Consider the following 24,533-nt stretch of genomic DNA (forward strand, 5'->3'; position numbering starts at 1 on the left):
TCACATGAGCGGCACGCGACCAATCAGAAGCAGCGACGTCATTCGCAGGTCCTAAACGCGCTCATTTTAAACAAAGAAGCCTGCCGGTTACCAGCGTGATGTCCAGGGGCCACCGGAGAGGTGAATATATCAATATTTTTTATTTTAATTCTTTATTTTACACATCCCTATGTATCCGATACCGATACCCGATACCACAAAAGTATCGGATCTCGGTATCGGAATTCCGATACCGCAAGTATCGGCCGATACCCGATACTTGCGGTATCGGAATGCTCAACACTACTGATTACTGGTCTAATGAATTGCAAAGCATTAAACCTGTTAGCTTTGCACTTACAAAATGGATGTTAGACCCTACTTCTGGCTTGGTCTACCATGCAGGCCACCGTAGCTGTATGAGTTATTACGGTATTTGACCTACGCCTGCCTGCAGTGGCATCACAGCGGTGCATCTAGGAGAAAAAAAAGCCAGGGATTGGCTTACATGGGGATAATTTCATTGGGACAGGAGCCAATCAGGTCCCGATGATGTAAATTGTCTGAGGAAGTGTTTAGCACCAGAATCCCAGACCCCATGCCTGCAAGGCCACCCACCATAAATACAGTATATGGCAGCACTGCACAAAGTGCAGCAGAACCAAGGTATATGTGTCATCGTCAGTCATGAAGTGGTAAATACATCTAAACTTCATTACAAACATACTTAGGAAAGTTTAGGGATTAACATTCCTACAAGGAATGCTTCTTCAACTCTTATCTATAGTATGTAATAGAAAGCTATCTTGTATCCTGCCAATATCGTACAAAGTAACCTCCTAGGGCTGCCAGATATATTTCAAATATTCAACATGGTAATCTTAGTTCTTTCATCCTCAGTGGTACTGAACATTTTTCTGAAACCTGGAGGAGGCTGAGAGGCAAGATTTCTTAGAAAAGAGGATGTATGGATACTTAAACATTGCAGGATTATTTATTACTACTGAACTTTAATGCTTTCAAGTTTTGCTTCTTGAATGTAATGTTTTGCTCTTTAGACCTACATAAGCTCATTTAAATATTCATTTGACTTGATCGGTAAATATGCATAAGCATGTCTGCCATTATTACTGTTGTTTTAACCATAGATAAGTAAATTTTATATTTTAATCGAATAAATTATTTTTGAATTATATTTTTCACTGTGGAGAAAATTACAATTGCTTGAATTTTATAATATCTATAACAACATTTTCATGTCTCAAGGAAGACATATTTTATAAAATTGACTAAAAAGAGAAATATTAAATAATCCTCTCAGAAACTGCAGAATATTCTTTGAAGCCCTGTAAATACATACTGTAACAGAAGGTTTGGAGATCATAATGCTTGTTTGGTTGCTGCTCAGAAGGAAATTAAAATTGTCTTTCCCATTGCAGGACCAATGGGTCCACCAGGTGGACAAACAGGGCCACCAGGAAGAGATGGGCTTACAGGACCAGCAGGAGCTCCAGGTTTACAAGGGATTCAAGGAATGAAGGGCGATATCGGACCCCCGGGTAAAATAATATGTGTACTTTAATTTATTTTATTTGGAAGCTTAATTTTTAATCATTTAGATACATTCAGGAAACAATGGGATTTTTTTCTTTTATGCTTTTATTATCTTGAAATAATCCCCTTAAAGCCCCAAAACTGCCAATAGGTTATACACAGTATATATGTATGAGATATACAGGAGAGATAGTTGTCGGTCAAACAATCATTTGGCTGACAACTATGTCTCCTGGATACCTCATATACAGGAGCATTTAGCTTGGCCGAGAGTTCTATTGTCCCCCTTTAGAGAACTGCCAGAGACTCTTATGATGGCGGCTTAGCTCCCAAAAAAACAAAATAGTCTACTGTTGGAAAACCAAGCTGGATCCTTCTCCTCCCAAACATCATCTGCTGGAGGAGACACATGAGGTCTTCATACATATTAGACTGCTGACTGACTGTGCTGATATTAATGGGTTTGGCCAACTTTAGTCTACTGTGTATTGGAGATTTTAGGTTCTCTTTAGCCTTCTACTCATTGTGTGTTGGTAAAGAGTATGATCTACATTGTAGGAAATGTAAGCTTTCTTTGCACCAAGCAATGTAACCATAGAGTTTAGTAAAGAGGAAAAAATACAAATAGTACTATGCAATCCATATTACAAAATTACTATTAAGGGTATGCTGCCATAAAGATGGACTCTATGGCTACACAAATAATGCTTATAGTGTCAATAATACAGACATTTTCTGAGTAAAAAATCTACTATTCTTCCTGAAATTTTAATATACACAAGATTAACATGTTCAACTTTTGACAATTTATCTTACATGTCTATCATTCTATTCATAAGGTCTTCCTGCATCAATGGATGATGAGCTACAGCATCAACTAGTTAACATGAACAAGCGCATAAAGAAACTTGAAGGAGGTAGGTGCAGCGCCCCAGAGACCTGGTCGTTGCAGTAGTATCGCTCTGCCACTAAGGGGAGTGATGGTACGTCTGATGGCACTAAAGGAGTTCATCTGACGAGGTATCACCAGCACACATTGCACTTCACACTCCGGCCACTAGGGGGAGCAAAAGGTTTTATCTATTAGGCCACTCCTCACACTGGTAAAACTAGGGGTTGGATAGGAAGTTAGTCAGAAGCTGACTGGGTTTTGTTCAGGCAACATCCCGTGGCAGGGGGTGTTGCGGGGGGGAAGATTCAGGGGGGTCTCTGTCAGGCGTGGGAACCTGGCAGGCACCTAGCGACAAGGATAGAACGTTACGGAGCCGCACCTGCGCTATCTGCGGCGGCATCCAAATAAAGGATAAGAAGCGAAGGATATTGTGAACAGTGAGAAACAAGATCAAAGCACAAAGGAGAGCCAGTGGGAGTCGTGCCCGGAGAACGGCAACATCCTACTGAGACACGTAGCCGGTGCCCGGAACACCGAGGAAGTAACTGACTTTATGCCTTACTTCAAATACCGTAGGACAGTTAATTATAGGTTGGCTGTCTACCTTACATCACCTAAGCAGACATAGGGGGCAACGCGTGGAGAGGGGCGTCTCTAGGGTCCCGGCAGAGCTCCGAGTCTTCCCGTCAAACGGGTGCGTCCTAGCCATAACAAACCTGGGGGACGGAGAATAGAAAGAACAAGAAAGAACTAGAAAGAACTGGAACAAACGAGAATAGAAGTTGTGAGGACTATCCCAAATGCTCAGCAGGGAAGCACTACAACACACAGGCGCTAGTGGTAGGCAACGATTTCCACCTGCAAAGTGAACTCTGGATGTGCCTTCGGACTGGCCGGTCTCAGACAGCCCTGTTAACTGTGCTCTGGATTGAGGATCCTGAAGTCACCAGTAAAGAGGTAAAGAGACTGCAACCCTGTGTCCTCGTTATTGTCTGCACCTCACATCATCGCCACCTACACTACTGTGAAGCCCTGGGGACTCACTTCACCTGTGGGAAGGTAAACCATCTAGCTGCCATCACATCACCCCAGTGGACCCAAAGCAGCGTCGGTCACCCTTACCGAATACCACAGGTGGCGTCACGAAACCTTGACAGACTTGCATCACCTTTCATTGGACGCCCCTTAGCAGGGTCACAGACCGGGTCCAGCCACCATGACAACCCCAGAACTGAGACAGAGAGGACCGGTACTGAGTAACCCGCGGCCCTGCATCAGTGAAATCAACCCATCGAGTTATGAAGCAACACTGATTGTGAATAAATTTTCCCTGCTGTTGTACAAGTGTAACAGACAACAGTTAGAAATGATAGGCAATTAGCAAGACAACTTCTATAAAGGAGTGGTTTTACAGGGGGTGACCACAGACCATTTCTCTGTTCTCATCCTTTTTTGCATTTTGTCATTGCTCTCACCCCTAGAGGCCCTGTATAGTAACATGAGGCATTGTCTACAACCCACTGAAATTCTCAGGTAATGCAGCTCATACAGGATGGCACATCAATGCAAGCTGTGGCAAGAAGGGTAGCTGCGTCTGTCACCACAGTGTCCAGAGCATGGAGTAGATACCAGGAGACAGGCCAGTACACCAGGAGACATGGAGGGGGGCGTAAAAGGGCAGCAACGCAGCAGCAGGACTGCTGCCTCCTCTTTTATGCAGGGGGAACAAGAGTAACACTGCCAGAGCCCTGCAAAATGACCTCCAGCAGGCCACTAACACCCATGTGTCTGCTCAAACTGTCAGAAACAGACTCCATCAGGGTGTTATGAGGGACTGACGTCCACAAGTGGGTGTTGTGCTTACAGCTCAACACCATGCAGGGCGATTGCCATTTGCCAGAGAACACCAAGATTGGCAGATTCGACATTGGCACCCTGTGGTCTTCACAGATGAGAGTAGGTTCACATTGAGCATATGTAACAGACATGACATAGTCTGGAGATGCCATGGAGAGTGTTTTTCTGCCTGCAATATCCTCCAGTGTGACAAGTTTGGCAGTGAGTCAGGAATGGTGTAGGGAGGCCTTTTTTGGAGAGTCACACAGCCCCCCCATGTGCTAGCCTGATGTACCTTGACTGCCAGCAGGTACCAGGATGAGATAATTAGACCCATTGTGAGACCATATGCAGGTGCAGTGGGCCCTGGGTTCCTTCTGATGCATGACAATGCTAGGCCTCATGTGGCTGAAGTGTGCCAGCAGTTCCTGCATGATGAAGCCATTGATGCTATGGACTGACCTGCCCATTCCCAAGCACTGAATCCAATCGAGCACATCTGGGACATCATGTCTCATTCCATCCACCAACGGCGCATTGTACCACAGACTGTCCAGGATTTGACTGATGCCTTAATCCAGGTCTGGGAGGAGATCCTTCAGGATAACATCCACCTCCTCATCAGGACAATGCCCAGGCATTGTAGGGAGGTTATACAGGCATGTGAAGGCCACACACACTACTGAGCATCATCTCCTTGTCTTGAGGCATTTCCACTGAAGTGGGATCAGCCTGCAATTTGATTTTCCACTTTGATTTTGAGCATCATTCCAACTCCAGATGACCATGGGATATTAGTTGTGATTTTCATCATTTTTAGGTTTTATTGTTCTCAATGCATTCTACTATGTAATGAATAAAGATTTGCAACCGGAATATTTCATTCAGTGATATCTAGGATGTGGGATTTTAGTGTTCCCTTTATTTTTATGAGCAGTGTATATACACATATACATTTTAGGATGAAAATAAATTGATAGCATATTTCTGAAACTACAGAGTTCCCATACTGATTCCAAGAATTAAGGTTCTATTATAGATTTTTCCTGTACATTAATGCTCATGAATACTTAAAAGTTGCTGTGTTACAGCTCTCTGCTACAGAGTGTTGGGGCAGAAGTGAGTATGAGTATAGCTGAAGGGACATCTGTCCATTCATTTTTCTGAACATAAAGGCCAATGACATTTAAATGGTTAAATGGCTAACAGCAGCATCTGAATAGTAAACAGCTGCATTTGGAGCTCAGTTTCTGCCACTGCTGTTAAAGACAGTTGTCAACTAGGTAACATTGCGGGCATCAACCATGCGTGGTGAAGCTCAGCTCCATCCACACAACATGTCCATAGCGCTGAAATAATGATATGTCATATTGTGCTAATTGGTTAACTACTATACATAGGGAAAAAAACTCAGCTATCTTATGTAAATTAAGTTATTAGTCTTGTTATTTGTCATTTTCTTTAGTTTTATTCTTGGATGGAAAAATCCAGCATGTGGAAGAAAAAATTCTGGCAACAGATGGCAAAGAAGTAGATTTTAAAACTTCCAAGGCCAATTGCGAAAATGTTGGCGGCAGTATGGCTACTCCGACGAATGCAGATGAAAACAATGCTATCCTAACAATCTTAAAGCAGCACAACAGATATGCATATTTGGGAATCCTTGAAGGAGCAACACCTGGAGACTTCCAGGACTTGGATGGGCAGCGTGTGAACTACACTAACTGGAGGAAAAATGAGCCTAGTGGGAAAGGGAAAGAAAACTGTGTAGAAATGTTTACAGATGGCACGTGGAATGACAAGGCATGTAACCAAAATCGTCTTACTGTATGTGAGTTTTAAGCCTAAAAATAACGCAATGGATGTTATATAAAAATAAAGCTATTGCTAAATCAAACCTACATCTTTCAATCTGTTCAAATGAACAAATAAGAACTCATGTCATAGTATTGTAAAACAGATAAAGTTTATAAATTTAATGCATTAGTTACACTCAAAGGTTCTGATTATGTCTTCAGGGGATAATAATATAATAAATATGTCCATAGCTAATAATCCTGTATATATCTAATAATTACTAAAATTAAAAAGATGTACTATGTAGGCAGAGGCTGTTATGATCTGGTGGCCTAGGAGCAGCATGAGACAGACTCTGGAGAAGGTGGTCCCTGTACTGACCGCAAACCCTGAACCTAGCAGCGCAACTAGAAGTAGCCGTGGGGGGTACCTAACACTCCCTAGACCCCTCGACACAGCCTAAGATCTAACTTCCCCTAAAGACAGAAACAGGAAACCTATCTTGCCTCAGAGAAAATCCCCAAATGATAGATAGCCCCCCACAAATATTGACTGTGAGAGGAGAGGGAAATAACATATGCAGATATGAAATCAGATTTTAGCATAGGAGACCATACTAGCTAAAAAGAAAGAAAGAACAGAGTACTATGCGGTCAGTATTAAAACACTAGAAAATATCCACCACAGAAAATACAAATCACCACATCTGACTAAAGACATGGAGGGTATATCTGCATCTCCAGAGACACAGCTTGGCTGCAAAAAATCCTTCACAGACAAAGCTGGACAAGACAAAAACATGAATATGCACAGAACTATAAGGTCCACAGCAGGTGGACAGCAAAAACAAAGCCAGGACTTATCTTTGTAGAAAAGCACAGCAAACTGGAGAGACCAGCAGGGAAGCGAATCCTCCAAAAACAATGGACAACTGGCAGGGACAAAAGAGTTCTGCAAAGCTATATACCCCAGTCAGTTTTGCAATTAGTGGATACACCTCTCCAATCCTGCAGTCCAGGCACAACTGCATTACCCTCTACAACCACCGGAGGGAGCCAAAAGCTGAATTCACAACAGTACCCCCCCCCTTGAGGAGGGGTCACCGAACCCTCACCAGAGCCCCCAGGCCGATCAGGACGAGTCAAATGAAAAGCACGAACCAAATCGGTGGCATGGACATCGGAGGCAACAACCCAAGAATTATCCTCCTGGCCATAACCCTTCCATTTGACAAGATACTGAAGCTTCCGCCTCGAAAAACGAGAATCCAAAATCTTCTCAACAACATATTCCAACTCCCCATCGACCAACACAGGACCGGAGGATCAATAGAGGGAACAACGGGCTCCACATATTTCCGCAACAAAGATCTATGGAAGACATTATGAATAGAAAAAGAGGCCGGAAGCGCCAGGCGAAAGGACACCGGATTAATAATCTCAGAAATCCTATAAGGACCAATAAATCGAGGCTTAAACTTAGGGGAAGAAACCTTCATAGGAACATGACGGGAAGATAACCAAACCAGATCCCCAACCCAAAGCCGGGAACCAACACACCGACGACGGTTAGCAAAACGTTGAGCCTCCTCCTGAGACAGCACCAAATTGTCCACCACATGAGCCCAAATCTGCTGCAACCTGCCGACCACAGAATCCACACCAGGAAGGTCAGAAGGCTTAACCTGCCCAGAAGAAAAACGAGGATAAAAACCAAAATTACAAAAAAAAAGGCGAAACCAAAGTAGCCGAACTAGCCCGATTATTAAGGGCAAACTCGGCCAATGGCAAAAAAGCCACCCAATCATCCTGATCAGCAGACACAAAGCATCTCAAATAGGTCTCCAAGGTCTGATTAGTTCGCTCAGTCTGGCCATTTGTCTGAGGATGAAATGCAGAAGAAAAAGACAAATCAATGCCCAGCTTGGCACAAAAGGCCCGCCAAAACCTAGAAACAAACTGGGAACCTCTGTCGGACACAATATTCTCCGGAATACCATGCAAACGTACCACATGCTGAAAAAACAACGGAACCAAATCAGAAGAAGAAGGCAATTTAGGCAAAAGCACCAAATGATCCATCTTAGAAAATCGGTCACAGACAACCCAGATAACCGACATTCTTTGGGAAACAGGAAGATCGGAAATAAAATCCATAGAAATATGTGTCCAGGGCCTCTCGGGGACCGGTAATGGCAAAAGCAACCCACTAGCGCGGGAACAGCAAGGCTTAGCCGCGCACAAATCCCACAGGACTGCACAAAAGAACGCACATCCCGCGACAAAGAAGGCCACCAAAAGGACCTACCAACCAAATCTCTGGTACCAAAAATCCCAGGATGGCCAGCCAACACAGAACAATGAACCTCAGAAATCACTTTACTAGTCCATCTATCAGGAACAAACAGTTTCCCCACTGGACAGCGGTCAGGTTTACTACCTGAAATTCCTGAAGAACCCATCGTAAATCAGGGGAGATGGCAGAAAGAATCACCCCTTCCTTCAGAATGCCGACCGGCTCAAGAACCCCAGGGGAATCAGGAAAAAACCTCCTAGAAAGGGCATCCGCCTTAACATTCTTAGTACCAGGAATGTACGAGACCACAAAATCGAAACGGGAGAAAAACAAGGACCATCGAGCCTGTCTAGGATTCAGCCGTTTGGCAGACTCGAGGTAAATAAGATTCTTATGATCGGTAAGGACCACAATACGGTGCTTGGCCCCCTCAAGCCAATGTCGCCACTCCTCAAATGCCCACTTCATAGCCAACAACTCCCGATTGCCGACATCATAATTGCGTTCCGCAGGCGAAAACTTCCGAGAAAACAAGGCACACGGTTTCATCAAGGACCCATCAGAATCCCTCTGAGACAAAATGGCCCCTGCCCCAATCTCAGACGCGTCAACCTCAACCTGAAATGAAAGAGAAACATCTGGCTGACGCAACACAGGGGCAGAAGTAAATCGGCGTTTAAGCTCCTGAAAGGCAGAAACAGCCGCGGAGGACCAATTCGTCACATCAGCGCCTTTCTTCGTCAAATCGGTCAGAGGTTTAACCACACTGGAGAAGTTGGCAATGAAACGACGATAAAAATTAGCAAAGCCCAAGAATTTCTGAAGGCTCTTCACAGATGTCTTCAAAGACCGATTCTATCTACAAAAAAGAGGCGTGGCTATGGGGGCAGCTTTTGCGCCGTCATACGCAAATCTCTTTATGGGATCGTGGGAACATGATTATGTTAAGAATGAAGATTATACTATGACTGGTGCAGTGATACTGTGAATGAGATTTATAGACGACATCTTGTTTATTTGGCAGGGTCCACGAGATGAACTGGACAAATACCTTCAATACTTGAACAGGAATGATAACAATATAAGACTTACCTGGATGGTGAAGCAGGATTCCATCAATTTCTTGGACCTGGGAATCAGAATTGATGAATTTGGTCATCTTCATACTTCTATATATCGAAAAGAAACCAGTGTTAATGCACTACTTCATGCTCAATCTGCCCATCCTGCGCATGTCATCCGAGCAATTCCTACGGGACAGTTTCTCAGAACAAGGCGTATTTGTGATCAAGATACAATGTTTGAACAACAAGCCAAAGATCTTACTAATAGATTTTTGAAACGGGGATATAAGAATGATGTTGTACATAGAGCTTATATTAGAGCAAAAAATACTGATCGACAGACCTTAGTTACGTCCCGGAAGAAAATTACGGAAACAGATGGACAAATACGCTTTGTTACTGACTATCATTCAAGATGGAAAGAAATGACTGGTATATTTACAAAGTTTTGGCCTATCCTTTTGCAGGATCCAACCATATCTAAATTGATACCTAAAAAACCTCTTATCGTTGCAAGACGTTGCAAGACTCTGGGTGAGTCATTGGTACACAGTCATTATGTTCCTCCAGTATCCAATTTCATCTTCAATTCGAAAGGTCCGAAATGGGGTTCATTTAGTTGTGGTTCCTGCAAGGCCTGTAAATACATAACAAAAACAGACGTTTTTCATAATTCAACGAGATATCGTGAATATAAAATCTTACATCATTTAAATTGTCGTAAGTCAATGGTGATCTATCAAGCCACTTGTCCTTGTGACCGCATATATGTGGGTATGACGACAAGAGAACTGCGTGTCCGAGTTTTGGAGCATATTAAGGATATCAAAGCAGCAGAAAAGATTGAGATGAGTGATATTAATGCTATATCAAAATTAAAACCTTTAGCAAGACATTTTCGCAAATATCACCCCAACCAATCCCATTTACTTCAAGTTAAGGGGATAGATCAGTTACATTTAGGCAATAGAAGGGGGGATGCCAGTAAGAGACTCGCACAGAAGGAGTGTAAATGGATCACCTTATTACAGAGTATGAATCCCATAGGCCTTAATGAACAATGGGGTTTTTCCAGCTTTCTATAGCCTTCTTATGACTCTCCTAGCATCTTTTTGTTTAGATCCCGTATAGCTCTTATTGGTCTCCATGGATTTCCTTCCATACCATTTATATGGATGATTTTTTAGGATTTTCTGGCTTTGATCCATTAGTAATCGGTTATTATCATTAGTAGGAATTCTAGATTGTGAGCCCAATCGGGGACAGTGATGATAATGTGTGCAAACTGTAAAGCGCTGCGGAATATGTTAGCGCTATATAAAAATAAAGATTATTATATTATATTATTAGTATATATTGCTCCCACATATTACCTTCATGGGTCTCTACGGTTTGTGGACCTTCTCCCATATCATTTAACTCATTTTCTGGTTGGATAAATTTTCTAATAATCTCTTCTTTTGGATCCCTTTAATATCGATAATATTGTATTGTTGTAATATATACTATTGCCCTTATGTGTTTCCAGGGATAGTAGAGTTTCTCCCAGCATCTATATACCTCTTGGTTGGGATTTTCTCCTCCGCCTTCTCTACTCATCTATTTACACTATTGATTGCTTTTTATTCAATTATTTTTTATTTATTTAATTTATTCAGTATTAATATTAATTAATTGTTTATTTTTTATTTTTTGTTCTCTTATTTCCCTTATTATTATTTATTATTATTAATTTCTATTATATTATATATATATTTTTTTTATTTTTGGATTTTATTATTTTTGTATATATATTTGTATTTTCTATTTCTTATTTTTTATTTTTTATTTCTTTCTTAATACAAATAAAAATCTTTCCCCCTTTTTTCTTTTTTTATTTTTTCATTTTTTTATTTTTTATTTTTTTAATTTTTATTTTTAACAAATTGCTAATATTTTCTGTGTTTTTCCTATGTTTGTAGGGTCAATTTTTGGTTTTTATCGCATTAATACAACATTTATTTACAGATTTTTTTCTTGTGATCTCTGGATATTATTTTACAATAAATACAGTATTATTTAGGATTTTCTTGGCTGAAATTAATAATACAAAAATAAAAAATTTTTCTTTATATTTTTTTTGCTCCCTCCTTTTCTGATTTATTTCTCATATATCTTTTTTCTTTTTTCTTTTTTGTCTCCAATGTTTTTACTTTCATATTAAATTTTTTTTTATTTTTTTCAATATTTCATATATTTTTTATATACCGTATATACTCGAGTATAAGCCGACCCGAGTATAAGCCGACCCCCCTAATTTTGCCACAAAAAACTGGGAAAACTTATTGACTCGAGTATAAGCCTAGGGTGGAAATGCAGCATTTACCGGTGAATTTCAAAAATAAAAATAGATCATTATTTCCCCATAGCTGTGCCATATAGTGCTCTGCACCGTTCATATTTCCCCATAGGTGTGAACCATATAGTGCTCTGCACCGTTCACTGTGCCCCATAGCTGTGCCATATACGGTGCTCTGCACCGTTCACTGTGCCCCATAGCTGTGCTGTGCCATATACGGTGCTCTGCACCGTTCACTGTGCCCCATAGCTGTGCTGTGCCATATACGGTGCTCTGCACCGTTCATTGTGCCCCATACATAGCTGTGCTGTGCCATATACGGTGCTCTGCACCGTTCACTGTGCCCCATAGATGTGCCATATACGGTGCTCTGCACCGTTCACTGTGCCCCATAGCTGTGCTGTGCCATATACGGTGCCCTGCACCGTTCATTGTGCCCCATAGCTGTGCTGTGCCATATACGGTGCTCTGCACCGTTCACTGTGCCCCATAGCTGTGCTGTGCCATATACGGTGCCCTGCACCGTTCATTGTGCCCCATAGCTGTGCTGTGCCATATACGGTGCTCTGCACCGTTCATTGTGCCCCTTAGATGTGCCATATACGGTGCTCTGCACCGTTCATTGTGCCCCATAGCTGTGCTGTGCCATATACGGTGCCCTGCACCGTTCACTGTGCCCCATAGCTGTGCCATATACGGTGCTCTGCACCGTTCACTGTACCCCATAGCTGTGCTGTGCCATATACGGTGCTCTGCACCGTTCATTGTGCCCCATAGCTGTGCTGTGCCATATACGGTGCCCTGCACCGTTCATTGTGCCCCATAGCTGTGCTGTGCCATATACGGTGCCCTGCACCGTTCACTGTGCCCCATAGCTGTGCCATATACGGTGCTCTGCACCGTTCACTGTACCCCATAGCTGTGCTGTGCCATATACGGTGCTCTGCACCGTTCATTGTGCCCCATAGCTGTGCTGTGCCATATACGGTGCTCTGCACCGTTCACTGTACCCCATAGCTGTGCTGTGCCATATACGGTGCTCTGCACCGTTCATTGTGCCCCATAGCTGTGCTGTGCCATATACGGTGCTCTGCACCGTTCATTGTGCCCCATAGCTGTGCTGTGCCATATACGGTGCTCTGCACCGTTCATTGTGCCCCATAGCTGTGCTGTGCCATATACGGTGCTCTGCACCGTTCACTGTACCCCATAGCTGTGCTGTGCCATATACGGTGCTCTGCACCGTTCACTGTACCCCATAGCTGTGCTGTGCCATATACGGTGCTCTGCACCGTTCACTGTGCCCCATAGATGTTCCACATAAATTTGTGCCGCCGCTGCCGCAATAAAGAAAAAAAAAACACATACTCACCTCCCTTGATTGCAGCTCCCGGCGTCTCGTTCCGGCGCCTCCATCTTCCCGGCGTCTCTGCTCTGACTGATCAGGCAGAGGGCACCGCGCACACTGTATGCGTCATCGCGCCCTCTGCCTGAACAGTCAGAGAGCAGAGACGCCGGGAAGATGGAGGCGCCGGCCGGGAAGATGGATCGGCGCCCGGCGGCTGGAACGAGGACAGGTGAATATGCTATACTTACCTAGTCCTGGCGATCCTCGCGCAGTCCCCTCCTGTCTTCGGTGCCGCAGCTTCTTTCTCTATCAGCGGTCACCGGCACCGCTGATTAGAGAAATGAATAAGCGGCTCCGCCCCTATGGGAGGTGGAGCCGCTTATTCATTTCTGTAATGAGCGGTCCCACGTGACCGCTGAAGAGAGGAAGAAACTGCAGCGCCGAAGCCCGTGGGACGGCAGGGACAGCGCGAGGATCGCTGGGACTAGGTAAGTATACCTCAGCGCCCTCACCCCCTCACCCGCCGACCCCACCGCTACCGTGACTCGAGTATAAGCCGAGGGGGGCACTTTCAGCCCAAAAATTTGGGCTGAAAATCTCGGCTTATACTCGAGTATATACGGTAATAAAACTCTATATGCATAAATTAAGTGCTAAAATATTTTATATTATTTTTTGTTTTTTATATATTTTTTTGTATTTGTTTTTAATATTTTCTATTTTATAGATAGTAGATTAATTATATATGAATGGCGGCATTAAATATTATTTTCAAATATGTTTTTTGTATATATATATATATAAATTGTGTTTGTATAAGTTATTTATTATTAATTATTTCATATATTATTCATGTTATGTTGTAATTTTTTGCAATTTTCTACAGCACAATATGTTTATTATGAAAGAATGTTTTAGATAGGTGGGGTACTAACAGGTTTTGCAGTCAATATTATTATTTCACTGTGCCCGGAGTTGTTCCCTACACTAACATGGCTGCGGGTTCGTCGAGCGCCGAACTGCGCATGCGTGCGCTCCGTCCTGATGCTGGTGACTCGGTGCGTCGCTGACTGTGACTTTACGGTCGCACTCGGTGACGCACTTCCGGTCTCCGGCTTTAGTGATGGAAGCGGACGTGTGCCTTGTTTCGGCGCCATGTAATTATGGCGTCCCGGATTATGGAATAGTCTGCAGCTGTGAGCACATTATATAATGCGGTCGCACCCTACACACACCACTCCCTGACGAAGCGGTTGCGAAACGTGCGTTGGAGTGGTGTGTGGGGGAGCTGAGGCGCGCACTCCTGGTCGGTATTCACGGTTTAGTATTATTTTCATTTATTTATTTATTATTTTTTCTCTGTGCATTATCCATCACCTATCCCTTTGGATACTTATGTGCATGTCCATTGTGACACTCATGTCAAAGTGGAATTAAAACCGGTTGCCACATTTTTTGTGTTTGATGCATGGTTGATGAGTGATATAATCTATATATATTTTCCCACATTTCAATTCTGCTTATATGCATATTGTTCATTTTATCAAATTTATCACTGCAATACATAATATATATACAGATATTAAACACTAATACACACATTTCATGTTTTTATTATCATTTTTTCTTTAATTAGTTGACACATATTTTTTGACACTTATTTATATATATTTTTTGCACATTTATTTTTTTATTCATATAGTTTGTAATATATATTTTTTATATCACGTTAATTAATTACAAAATCACTGTTTTATTTATTTATATTTATATTTTTTGTCAATTCGTCAATCATGCATCGGATACAGACTCATTACATATGGATATGCGCATAATTATAATTGGATAATCTTTATTGATTTTTTATTATTTTTTATTTTTTAATTTTGTTTCATACACAAATTATTTAATTCATTATTTATTTATACCATCACATGAAATGTTACTTATTTAATATTAATTATATATATATAGTGCTCATACATTTCAATGTGAATGGTTGCTTTTTTCTTTAAGGCGTGATATTATTTATATTGTTTTATTTCTGCCGATCAGGTGTTGTACGCCCTGGCCCCCCCACATGCTGATCTATATTGCACATGCATATATATGTTTTTCTATTTTAGATTATACATATTCCAAATATATGGATATATTTTAATAAAAATGCTATTGATTGTGCTATGTCTGTTTTATAATAAAAATTTATTTCTAAATGCTATGAATTTCTAAAAAATTGTCTTGGTATTTGTGGTTAGTAAATATTTTCTTTTGGGTATTTGCTTAGTGTGGAATATTTACTCTTTTGAATATTTTTCAATATTATTTGGTATTTCTTTTCTATATAGGATTTCTTCACAGATGTGGGCTGAATCCAATCATGAATGGCCTGAACTTTAACCGGATCCATTTCTATAGATGAGGGAGAAAAAATGAAACCCAAAAAAGAAACCTTCTGCACTCCAAAGAGGCACTTTGACCCCTTCACAAATAAAGCATTATTACGGAGGATCTGAAATACCATCCTGACCTGTTTCACATGAGACTCCCAATCATTGGAAAAAATCAAAATATCATCCAAATATACAACCATGAATTTATCAAGATAACTCCGAAAGATATCATGCATGAAGGATTGGAACACAGATGGGGCATTAGAGAGTCCGAATGGCATCACAAGGTATTCAAAATGGCCTTCGGGCGTATTAAATGCAGTTTTCCATTCGTCACCCTGCTTAATACGAATAAGATTATATGCCCCTCGAAGGTCAATCTTAGTAAACCAGCTAGCCCCCTTAATCCTAGCAAACAAATCAGTAAGCAAAGGCAAAGGGTATTGAAATTTGACCGTGATCTTATTCAAGAGGCGATAATCAATACAGGATCTCAAGGAGCTATCCTTCTTGGCAACAAAAAAGAACCCCACTCCCAACGGTGAAGAAGATGGCTGAATATGCCCCTTCTCCAAAGACTCCTTAATATAGCTCCGCATGACGGCATGTTCTGGCACAGACAGGTTGAAAAGTCGGCCCTTAGGGAACTTACAACCTGGAATCAAGTCAATAGCACAATCACAGTCCCTATGCGGTGGAAGGGAACTGGATTTGGGCTCATCGAATACATCCTGGAAGTCTGACAAAAACTGAGGAATTTCAGAAGAGGGGGAAGAGGAAATTGACATCAAAGGAACATGATCATGAACCCCCTGACAACCCCAACTAGTCACAGACATGGATTTCCAATCTAACACCGGATTATGTAGCTGCAACCATGGAAAACCCAGCACAATATCATCATGCAAATTATGCAACACCAGAAAACGACAATCTTCCTGATGGGCTGGCGCCATACGCATGGTCAGCTGTGTCCAAAACTGAGGTTTATTTTTAGCCAACGGTGTAGCATCAATGCCCCTCAAAGGAATAGGGTTCTGCAAAGGCTGCAAGGGGAAACCACAACGTCTGGCAAATTCTAAGTCCATTAAGTTCAGAGCGGCGCCTGAATCCACAAATGCCATGACAGAAAATGATGATAATGAGCATATCAAGGTCACAGATAACAGAAATTTAGGTTGTATAGTACTGATGGTAACAGAACTAGCGATTCTCTTTGTACGCTTAGGGCAATCATAAATAACATGAGCAGAATCGCCGCAGTAAAAACACAACCTATTATGACACCTGAATCTTCGACGTTCAGCTCTAGACAAAATCCTATCACACTGCATAGGCTCAGGGCTCCGCTCAGAGGACAACGCCACAGTGTGCACAACTCTGCGCTTGCGCAAGCGCCGATCAATCTGAATGGCCAGAGACATAGAATCACTCAGACCAGCAGGCATGGGGAACCCCACCATAACATCTTTAACGGATCCAGAAATATCCTTTCTGAAAATTGCCGCCAAGGCATCCTCATTCCATTTAGTCAGTACAGACCATTTTCTAAATTTCTCGTAATACGATTCTGCCGCTTCTTGACCTTGACACAGGGCCAACAAGATTTTCTCAGCCTGATCCACAGAATTAGGCTCATCATACAACAACCCCAATGCCTGAAAGAAAGAATCAACATTAAGCAAAGCAGGATTGCCAGTTTCCAGGGAAAATGCCCAATCCTGCGGGTCACCACGCAGCAGAGATATGATGCTTTTAACCTGCTGAATAGGATCACCAGAAGACCGGGGTCCTAATGCAAAAAACAGTTTACAGTTATTTTTGAAACTCAAAAATTTGGATCTGTCACCAAAGAATAAATCAGGAGTGGGAATCTTAGGTTCTAAGGCAGGAGTCTGAACAATATAATCTGAAATACCCTGTACCCTAGCAGCAAGCTGATCCACCCAAGAAACTAGCTCCTGAACATTCATGTTAATACTAGATTCCGTAGCCACCCAGAGATTAAGAGGGAGGATAATACAAAACAGGCTAAGGAAAAAAAATGGCTCAAAAGCTTCCCTCCCTTCTTCTGAGATGCAATTAACTCATTGTTGGCCAGTTGTACTGTTATGATCTGGTGGCCAAGGAGCAGCATGAGACGGACTCTGGAGAAGGTGGTCCCTGTACTGACCGCAAACCCTGAACCTAGCAGCGCAACTAGAAGTAGCCGTGGGGGGTACCTAACACTCCCTAGACCCCTCGACACAGCCTAAGATCTAACTTCCCCTAAAGACAGAAACAGGAAACCTATCTTGCCTCAGAGAAAATCCCCAAAGGATAGATAGCCCCCCACAAATATTGACTGTGAGAGGAGAGGGAAATAACATACGCAGATATGAAATCAGATTTTAGCATAGGAGACCATACTAGCTAAAAAGAAAGAAAGAACAGAGTACTATGCGGTCAGTATTATAACACTAGAAAATATCCACCACAGAAAATACAAATCACCACATCTGACTAAAGACATGGAGGGTATATCTGCATCTCACTTGGCTTGGGACAACTCATAAAGTCCCATGGATTCCAGTACCACCTCTATGCTGATGACACTCAGATCTACCTCTCTGGCCCAGACGTCACCGCTCTGCTGTCCAGAATCCCAGAGTGCCTATCAGCCATATCCTCCTTCTTCTCCTCTCGCTTCCTCAAACTCAATGTGGACAAATCTGAACTCATCATCTTTCCTCCATCCCACAAATCTTCCTTACTTGACCTATCTATCGCAGTCAATGAAATCATGCTTTCCCCTGTACCCGAAGTCCGCTGCCTCGGAGTAACCTTCGACTCTGCCCTGTCCTTCAAACCACACATCCAAGCGCTTTCCACCTCCTGTCGCCTCCAGCTCAAAAATATCTCCAGGATCCGTCCTTTCCTCAACCCCCAATCTACTAAAATGCTTGGGCACGCCCTCATCATTTCCCGCCTTGACTACTGCAACATCCTTTTCTGTGGCCTCCCTGCTAACACCCTTGCACCTCTCCAGTCCATCCTTAACTCTGCTGCCCGACTAATCCATCTCTCTCCTCGCTACTCCTCCGCTTCCCCCCTCTGCAAATCTCTTCACTGGCTCCCATTCCCTCAGCGTATCCAGTTCAAATTGCTAATACTGACCTACAAAGCCATCCACAACCTGTCTCCTCCATATATCTCTGAACTAATCTCTCGATATCTTCCCTCACGTGACCTCCGGTCCTCCCAAGACCTCCTTCTCTCCTCCACACTTATTCGCTCCTCATCCAATCGCCTCCAAGACTTCTCCCGAATATCCCCCATCCTCTGGAACTCTCTGCCCCAACACGTCCGACTATCAACCACAGTCGGATCCTTCAGACGGAACCTGAAAACTCATCTCTTCAGGAAAGTCTACAGCCTGCACTGACACCGCTGCTGCCTCCTCACCAACGAAGCTACCGCCTCACCAACACCGAAGCTACCGCCTCACCAACACCGGAGCTACCGCCTAACCAACACCGGAGCGCCTGCAACCCTCAACCTACTGTCTCCTTCCCCATAATCCTGTAGAATGTAAGCCCGCAAGGGCAGGGTCCTCGCCCCTCTGTATCAGTCCGTCATTGTTAGTTTGTTTACTGTATGTGATATTTGTAACTTGTATGTAACCCCTGCTCATGTACAGCACCATGGAATCAATGGTGCTATATAAATAAATAATAATAATAATAATAATAATAATCTCCAGAGACACAGCTTGGCTGCAAAAAATCCTTCACAGACAAAGCTGGACAAGACAAAAACATGAATATGCACAGAACTATAAGGTCCACAGCAGGTGGACAGCAAAAACAAAGCCAGGACTTATCTTTGTAGAAAAGCACAGCAAACTGGAGAGACCAGCAGGGAAGTGAATCCTCCAAAAACAATGGACAACTGGCAGGGACAAAAGAGTTCTGCAAAGCTATATACCCCAGTCAGTTTTGCAATTAGTAGATACACCTGTCCAATCCTGCAGTCCAGGCACAACTGCATTACCCTCTACAACCACCGGAGGGAGCCCAAAAGCTGAATTCACAACAGAGGCTGCATAAGTTCAATGTGTACAAATGTGTGTTCCCCTAGAAGTGATGCTCAATATGAAACATAAGTCATACTAAAGGCATAAAGAAGTATAGCAGGGGCCTCATGCACCTCTATGGAAGCATATTACTAAAGCAAACTCAATATAAGGTCATTGGGAAATGCAATCAAGACCGTCTGACTCCACCATACCCCCTCATCAAGACCAGCTAGAAAATCGCCTTCCTTGATGAATTTGGGCCATTAAGCGCACATAACCACGTCATGAATGGACAGGAATCTTACTCCAGCAAGAGACTGAACTAAGATTTTCAAAATGCAGAACACCACAGCTCATCATGAATTAAATGAGCTGTTGTGTCATGCCCCGCCATTTCCCTGTCCCAACACAGCCCCACCCATTTTAGTGGAGCTGGAAGAAACTGGCACAAAAACATCAAAAATCGCATAATTTTGCTCTATGCTGAGCAGCCCAAAAAGTTGCAACTTTTCAAAGCTTTTACCCTTTTAATTCTGATGTGAAAGCTTGGATGTATCAGTATAAATGTCTTTTTAAAATCTGCAGCATGTTATTTGTATTAGGTAACTTTTTAATGCATCCACACAATGGTATAGCGTGGGATGCAGGCACATGGGAAATGGCTAGTATTTTGTGCCCTTTAAGATCACATTTAGACAAGCTGCTTCATGCATTCCTAGCAACACTTGTTTCCCAATTATCAACTTTTTTTTAAAGAGGCCACCAATCACCCAAGGAACAAGTAATATCTATCATCAGGCAAAATTATTTTTAAGGTTGCTGAAAAATCAGCATTCTCAGTCCCCATACCCATTAGTATCCCTTCACACATTAGTGTTTCCTGTACATGTGGTGACCATTTTCACACGTATCCGAGACACATTCACACACATGCCCATTATTATCTACTAGATGGTGGCCCGATTCTAACACACCTGGTATTCTAGAATATGTATGTAGTTTATTTATGAAATTTTCAGAATAAAGCAATTTATACACAGGATTCGGACGGACGGGTGCGACCAATTAGCAAAGCGTGGTTCAAATTCTGCGCCATTTCGCGGCCGGACTGCACCTGTCGCTGATTGTTCACGCCCGGCCATGAACAATCAGTGAAGCAAGGGCCTGCTCCAGGTTTTTGAGGGCCCTGGGCGAAAGAGTCTCAGTGGGCCCCCCTCTTTAACACATACCACGATTCATGATGCACAGATACAGCAGAGAAATATAGCACAGCCAAGTAGCATACAGCCCCCATAGTATATGACACAACCCATGTAGTATATAACACAGCCCACATAGTATATAACACAGCCCACGCAGTATATAACACAGCCCACGTATTCTTTAGCACAGCCCACGTAGTATATTGCCCAGCCACGTAGTATGTAGCACAGCCCCGTAGTATATAGCACAGCCCATGCAGTGTATAACACAGCCCATGTAGTATATAGCACAGCCAACATAGTATATTGCCCAGCCACATAGTATATAGCACAGCCCCGTAGTATATAGCACAGACATGTAGTATGGTGCCCAGCCACAAAATATATTGCACAGCCAGGTAATATATTGCACAGCCACGTAATATATTGCACAACAACGTAATATATAGCACAGCCACATAGTATATAGCATTGAGACATAGTATATAACACAGCCCATGCAGTATATAGCACAGCCCACATAGTAAATTGCCCAGCCACGTAGTATATAGCACAGCCACGTAGTGTATAGCACAGCCCATGTAGTATATTGCCAAACCACGTAATTTATACAACAGCCACGTAGTGTATAGCACAGAGATGTTGTATATTACACAGCCCATGCAGTATATAACACAGCCCACATAGTATATAGCAATGTGGGCACACTGTTAAAAAAAGAATTAAAATAAAAAATAGTTATATACTCACCTTCCGTCGGCCCCGAAATCCAGCCCAGGAGTTTACCGATGCAGTCCAAAGAATGCATTGCGGTCTCGCGAGATGATGATGTAGCGGTCTCGCGAGACCGCTACATCATCATCTCGCGAGACTGCAATGCATGGACCGGAGTGTCGCGAAGAGCAGCGGGAAAGGCAAAGGAAGGTGAGAATATAATTACTTTTTATTTTGTTTATTATTTTTAACATTAGATCTTTTTACTATTGATGCTGCATAGGCAGCATCAATAGTGAAAAGTTGGTCACACAGGGTTAATAGCAGCATTAACGGACTGCTTTACACCACGGCATAATGCGGTGTAACGCAGCCATTAACCCTGTGTGAACGCTGACTGGAGGGGGCACTGACAGAGAGTAGGAAGTGGCGAATTCGCGTGTGGACTATGCCCATCGCTGATTGGTTGGTCGGCCGCGACCAATCAGCGATGTGGGATTTCCGTGACAGACAGACAGACAGACGGGAGTGCCCCTTAAGACGATTATATAGATAGATAGGGCCATGTGACCTATACATAGACATGTCTGTTTTTTTTCTGGCAGCACCGACGTCAATACGTCCTGTATCCTTGCACACAGGTGACATAAGGTGGGATATTTGTGTGCCGTCCATGTGACACATACAGGAATAGAATATACGGCAATCAGACTAGTTCTCTGGATCAACGCCCTATCATGGAATCTAGTGTATATACCTGTAACATCATACTTTTAAAGAAAGACATCTAGTCTACTCTTAAATTTTAGTAGTGAATCACTCATTACAACATCATACGGCAGAGACTTCCATAGTCTCACTGCTCTTACAGTAAGGAATCCGTGTCTGTAATTATGCTTAAACCTTCTTTCCTACAGACATAGAGGATGCCCCCTTGTCCCCGTCCCAGGTCTACGAGTAAAAAGGTCATTAGAAAGGTCTCTATACTGTCCCCTCATATATTTATACATGAAAATAAGATCACCCCTTAGCCTTCTTTTTTCCAAACTAAATAAACCCAAGTGTAATTGTAATAGAGTGCAGGAAAGACTATGTTACCATGGAACAGACAGAACAACTATTAAGGGGAGTTTATTAACAGAGCGATATTCTCCTCGCAGGGAGAAAACAGTAGAATATAAACTGCAGAAATAACTGCAAAATATATGGGAAGCAGTATAACAGAAGTAAACGGAAGTTCTTGGGAAAAACACTTATGAGTCTGACGAGGACTTGCTTGTAGGGTCGTCTTCTCCAATGTAGGTGCCGGGAAACAGCGACACTTGTCGTCCCTCTGTTATCTGTGAGCTGTGTAGTCTCTGGGAACCCGCAACCTGGGGTTTGAGGGGTTACTGTGGTGAGTAGAGGGGATGCCAGGCAAACGGGGTCCCATGTGCTCTGAGTCTTCTGCCTCAACAGTGCGGCCTATCTCGGGAGAACGATGCTCAGTCTATTATTGGGTCTCCTAACAGGAATCAGGGGCTCTGCACCTATGCCGTCGGTGCTAGGGGCCACTGTCTCTGCTCGGGTCACTGTCTTTGCATGGGTCAATGTCTTTGCACGAGCGTCAGGGCGCACCTCTCCAGTCACAGCAGAATCCGCTTTCACGTACTCACAAGATACAGTCTGGATAATCTTCCTGTCTCAGTCCTCTGACCGGGAGCTCTCTCTCTCCTCCCCGGAGCGCAGCTGCATGCTGTTCTGTCCGCTGTATCCGCTGCTCTCTCTGCTGCACACGCTGTGCACGCAGCTCTAGCCCTGGAAAGCGCGCCTATTTTCTCTCTCAGCCCGGCTTCCTTCCTGTCCCGGCCTCTAAGTCTGCCCCCAGGGAAACCTGCTGCACAGCTATGTGGTTCCAGGCACAGAGCAGAGAAGGTAACCCCCTAACATAATAACCTGTCTTGGTTTTGCAGACCCCCCAGTCCTCTAATAACCTTGGTCACTCATCTCTTCCCCTGCTCTAGTTCAGCTATGTCTTTCTTATACACCGGAGACCAGAACTGTACACAGTATTCTAAGTGTGGTCGAACTAGTGACTTGTATAGATGTAAAATTATGTTCTCCTCATTAGCATCTATGCCTCTTTTAATGCATCCCATTATTTTATTTGCCTTTGTAGCAGCTGCCTGACACTGGCCACTAAATGTCAGTTTGTCATCCACCAATACACCCAGGTATTTTTCATTGACGGTTTTGCCCAGAGTTTTAGAATTAAGCACATAATTATACATCTTATTACTTCTACCCAAGTGCATGACCTCACATTTATCCCCATTAAAGCTCATTTGCCATTTGTCAGCCCAAACTTCTAGTTTACATAAATCCTCCTATAATATAAAATTGTCCTCCTCTGTATTGATTACCCTGCGGAGTTTAGTGTCATCTGCAAATATTGAAATTCTACTCTGTAGTTAAAGAATATTTTGAGATTATTTTTACTTTATCTGGCAATGAGTCTCTCTGTCTCAGTCTTTGCTGCCTTGATTTGCTTTTTACAGAATTTATTTAATTTTCTGTATTTATTTAATGCTTCATCACTACCTACTTGCTTTAATTCTCTAAATGCTTTCTTTTTGTCACTTATTGCACCCTTTACAACTCTATTTAGCCATGTTGGTCTCCTCCTATTTCTAGTGTGTTTATTCCCATAGGATTTATATTGTGCACAGGTCCTATCCAGGATGCTAATAAACGTCTCCCATTTTCTGAAGTTTAGTGTCCTTGTAACCCCTCTACTACACATCGTATTAAAGGATACATGAAAACTTATTATTTTGTGATCGCTATTACCCAAGTGACCCCCAACCCTTATATTTGATATGCGGTCTGGCCTGTTGGTTAATATTAGGTCTGGCCTGTTGGGTCCTGAACCAGTTGTGAAAGGTAATTGTCTCTCATAGTTGTCAAAAACTGATTACCTTTGCTGGAACTGCAGGTTTCTGTTCCCCAATCTATTTCAGGGTAGTTGAAGTCCCCCATAATAATGACTTCCCCTTGAGTCGGAGCTTCATCTATTTGCTTTATG

At 42.8% G+C, this 24,533-nt stretch overlaps 1 protein-coding gene across 1 annotated transcript in view; it reads left to right on the plus strand.

The window, feature by feature from the left end:
• The window catches only part of LOC138666799 (collagen alpha-1(I) chain-like), a 104,512-nt gene extending 98,369 nt beyond the window's left edge, over positions 1-6,143 (plus strand). Inside the window, exons 14-16 of the mRNA XM_069754973.1 lie at positions 1,419-1,538; positions 2,373-2,450; positions 5,727-6,143. Coding sequence (XP_069611074.1) covers positions 1,419-1,538; positions 2,373-2,450; positions 5,727-6,103 — 575 coding nt within the window. The 3' untranslated portion in view covers positions 6,104-6,143. The remainder of the gene's footprint in view (positions 1-1,418; positions 1,539-2,372; positions 2,451-5,726) is intronic.
• The last annotated feature ends 18,390 nt before the right edge of the window (positions 6,144-24,533 follow it).

This window comes from Ranitomeya imitator, chromosome 2 (assembly GCF_032444005.1).
Source record: "Ranitomeya imitator isolate aRanImi1 chromosome 2, aRanImi1.pri, whole genome shotgun sequence".
NCBI classification, from domain to species: Eukaryota; Metazoa; Chordata; class Amphibia; order Anura; family Dendrobatidae; genus Ranitomeya; species Ranitomeya imitator.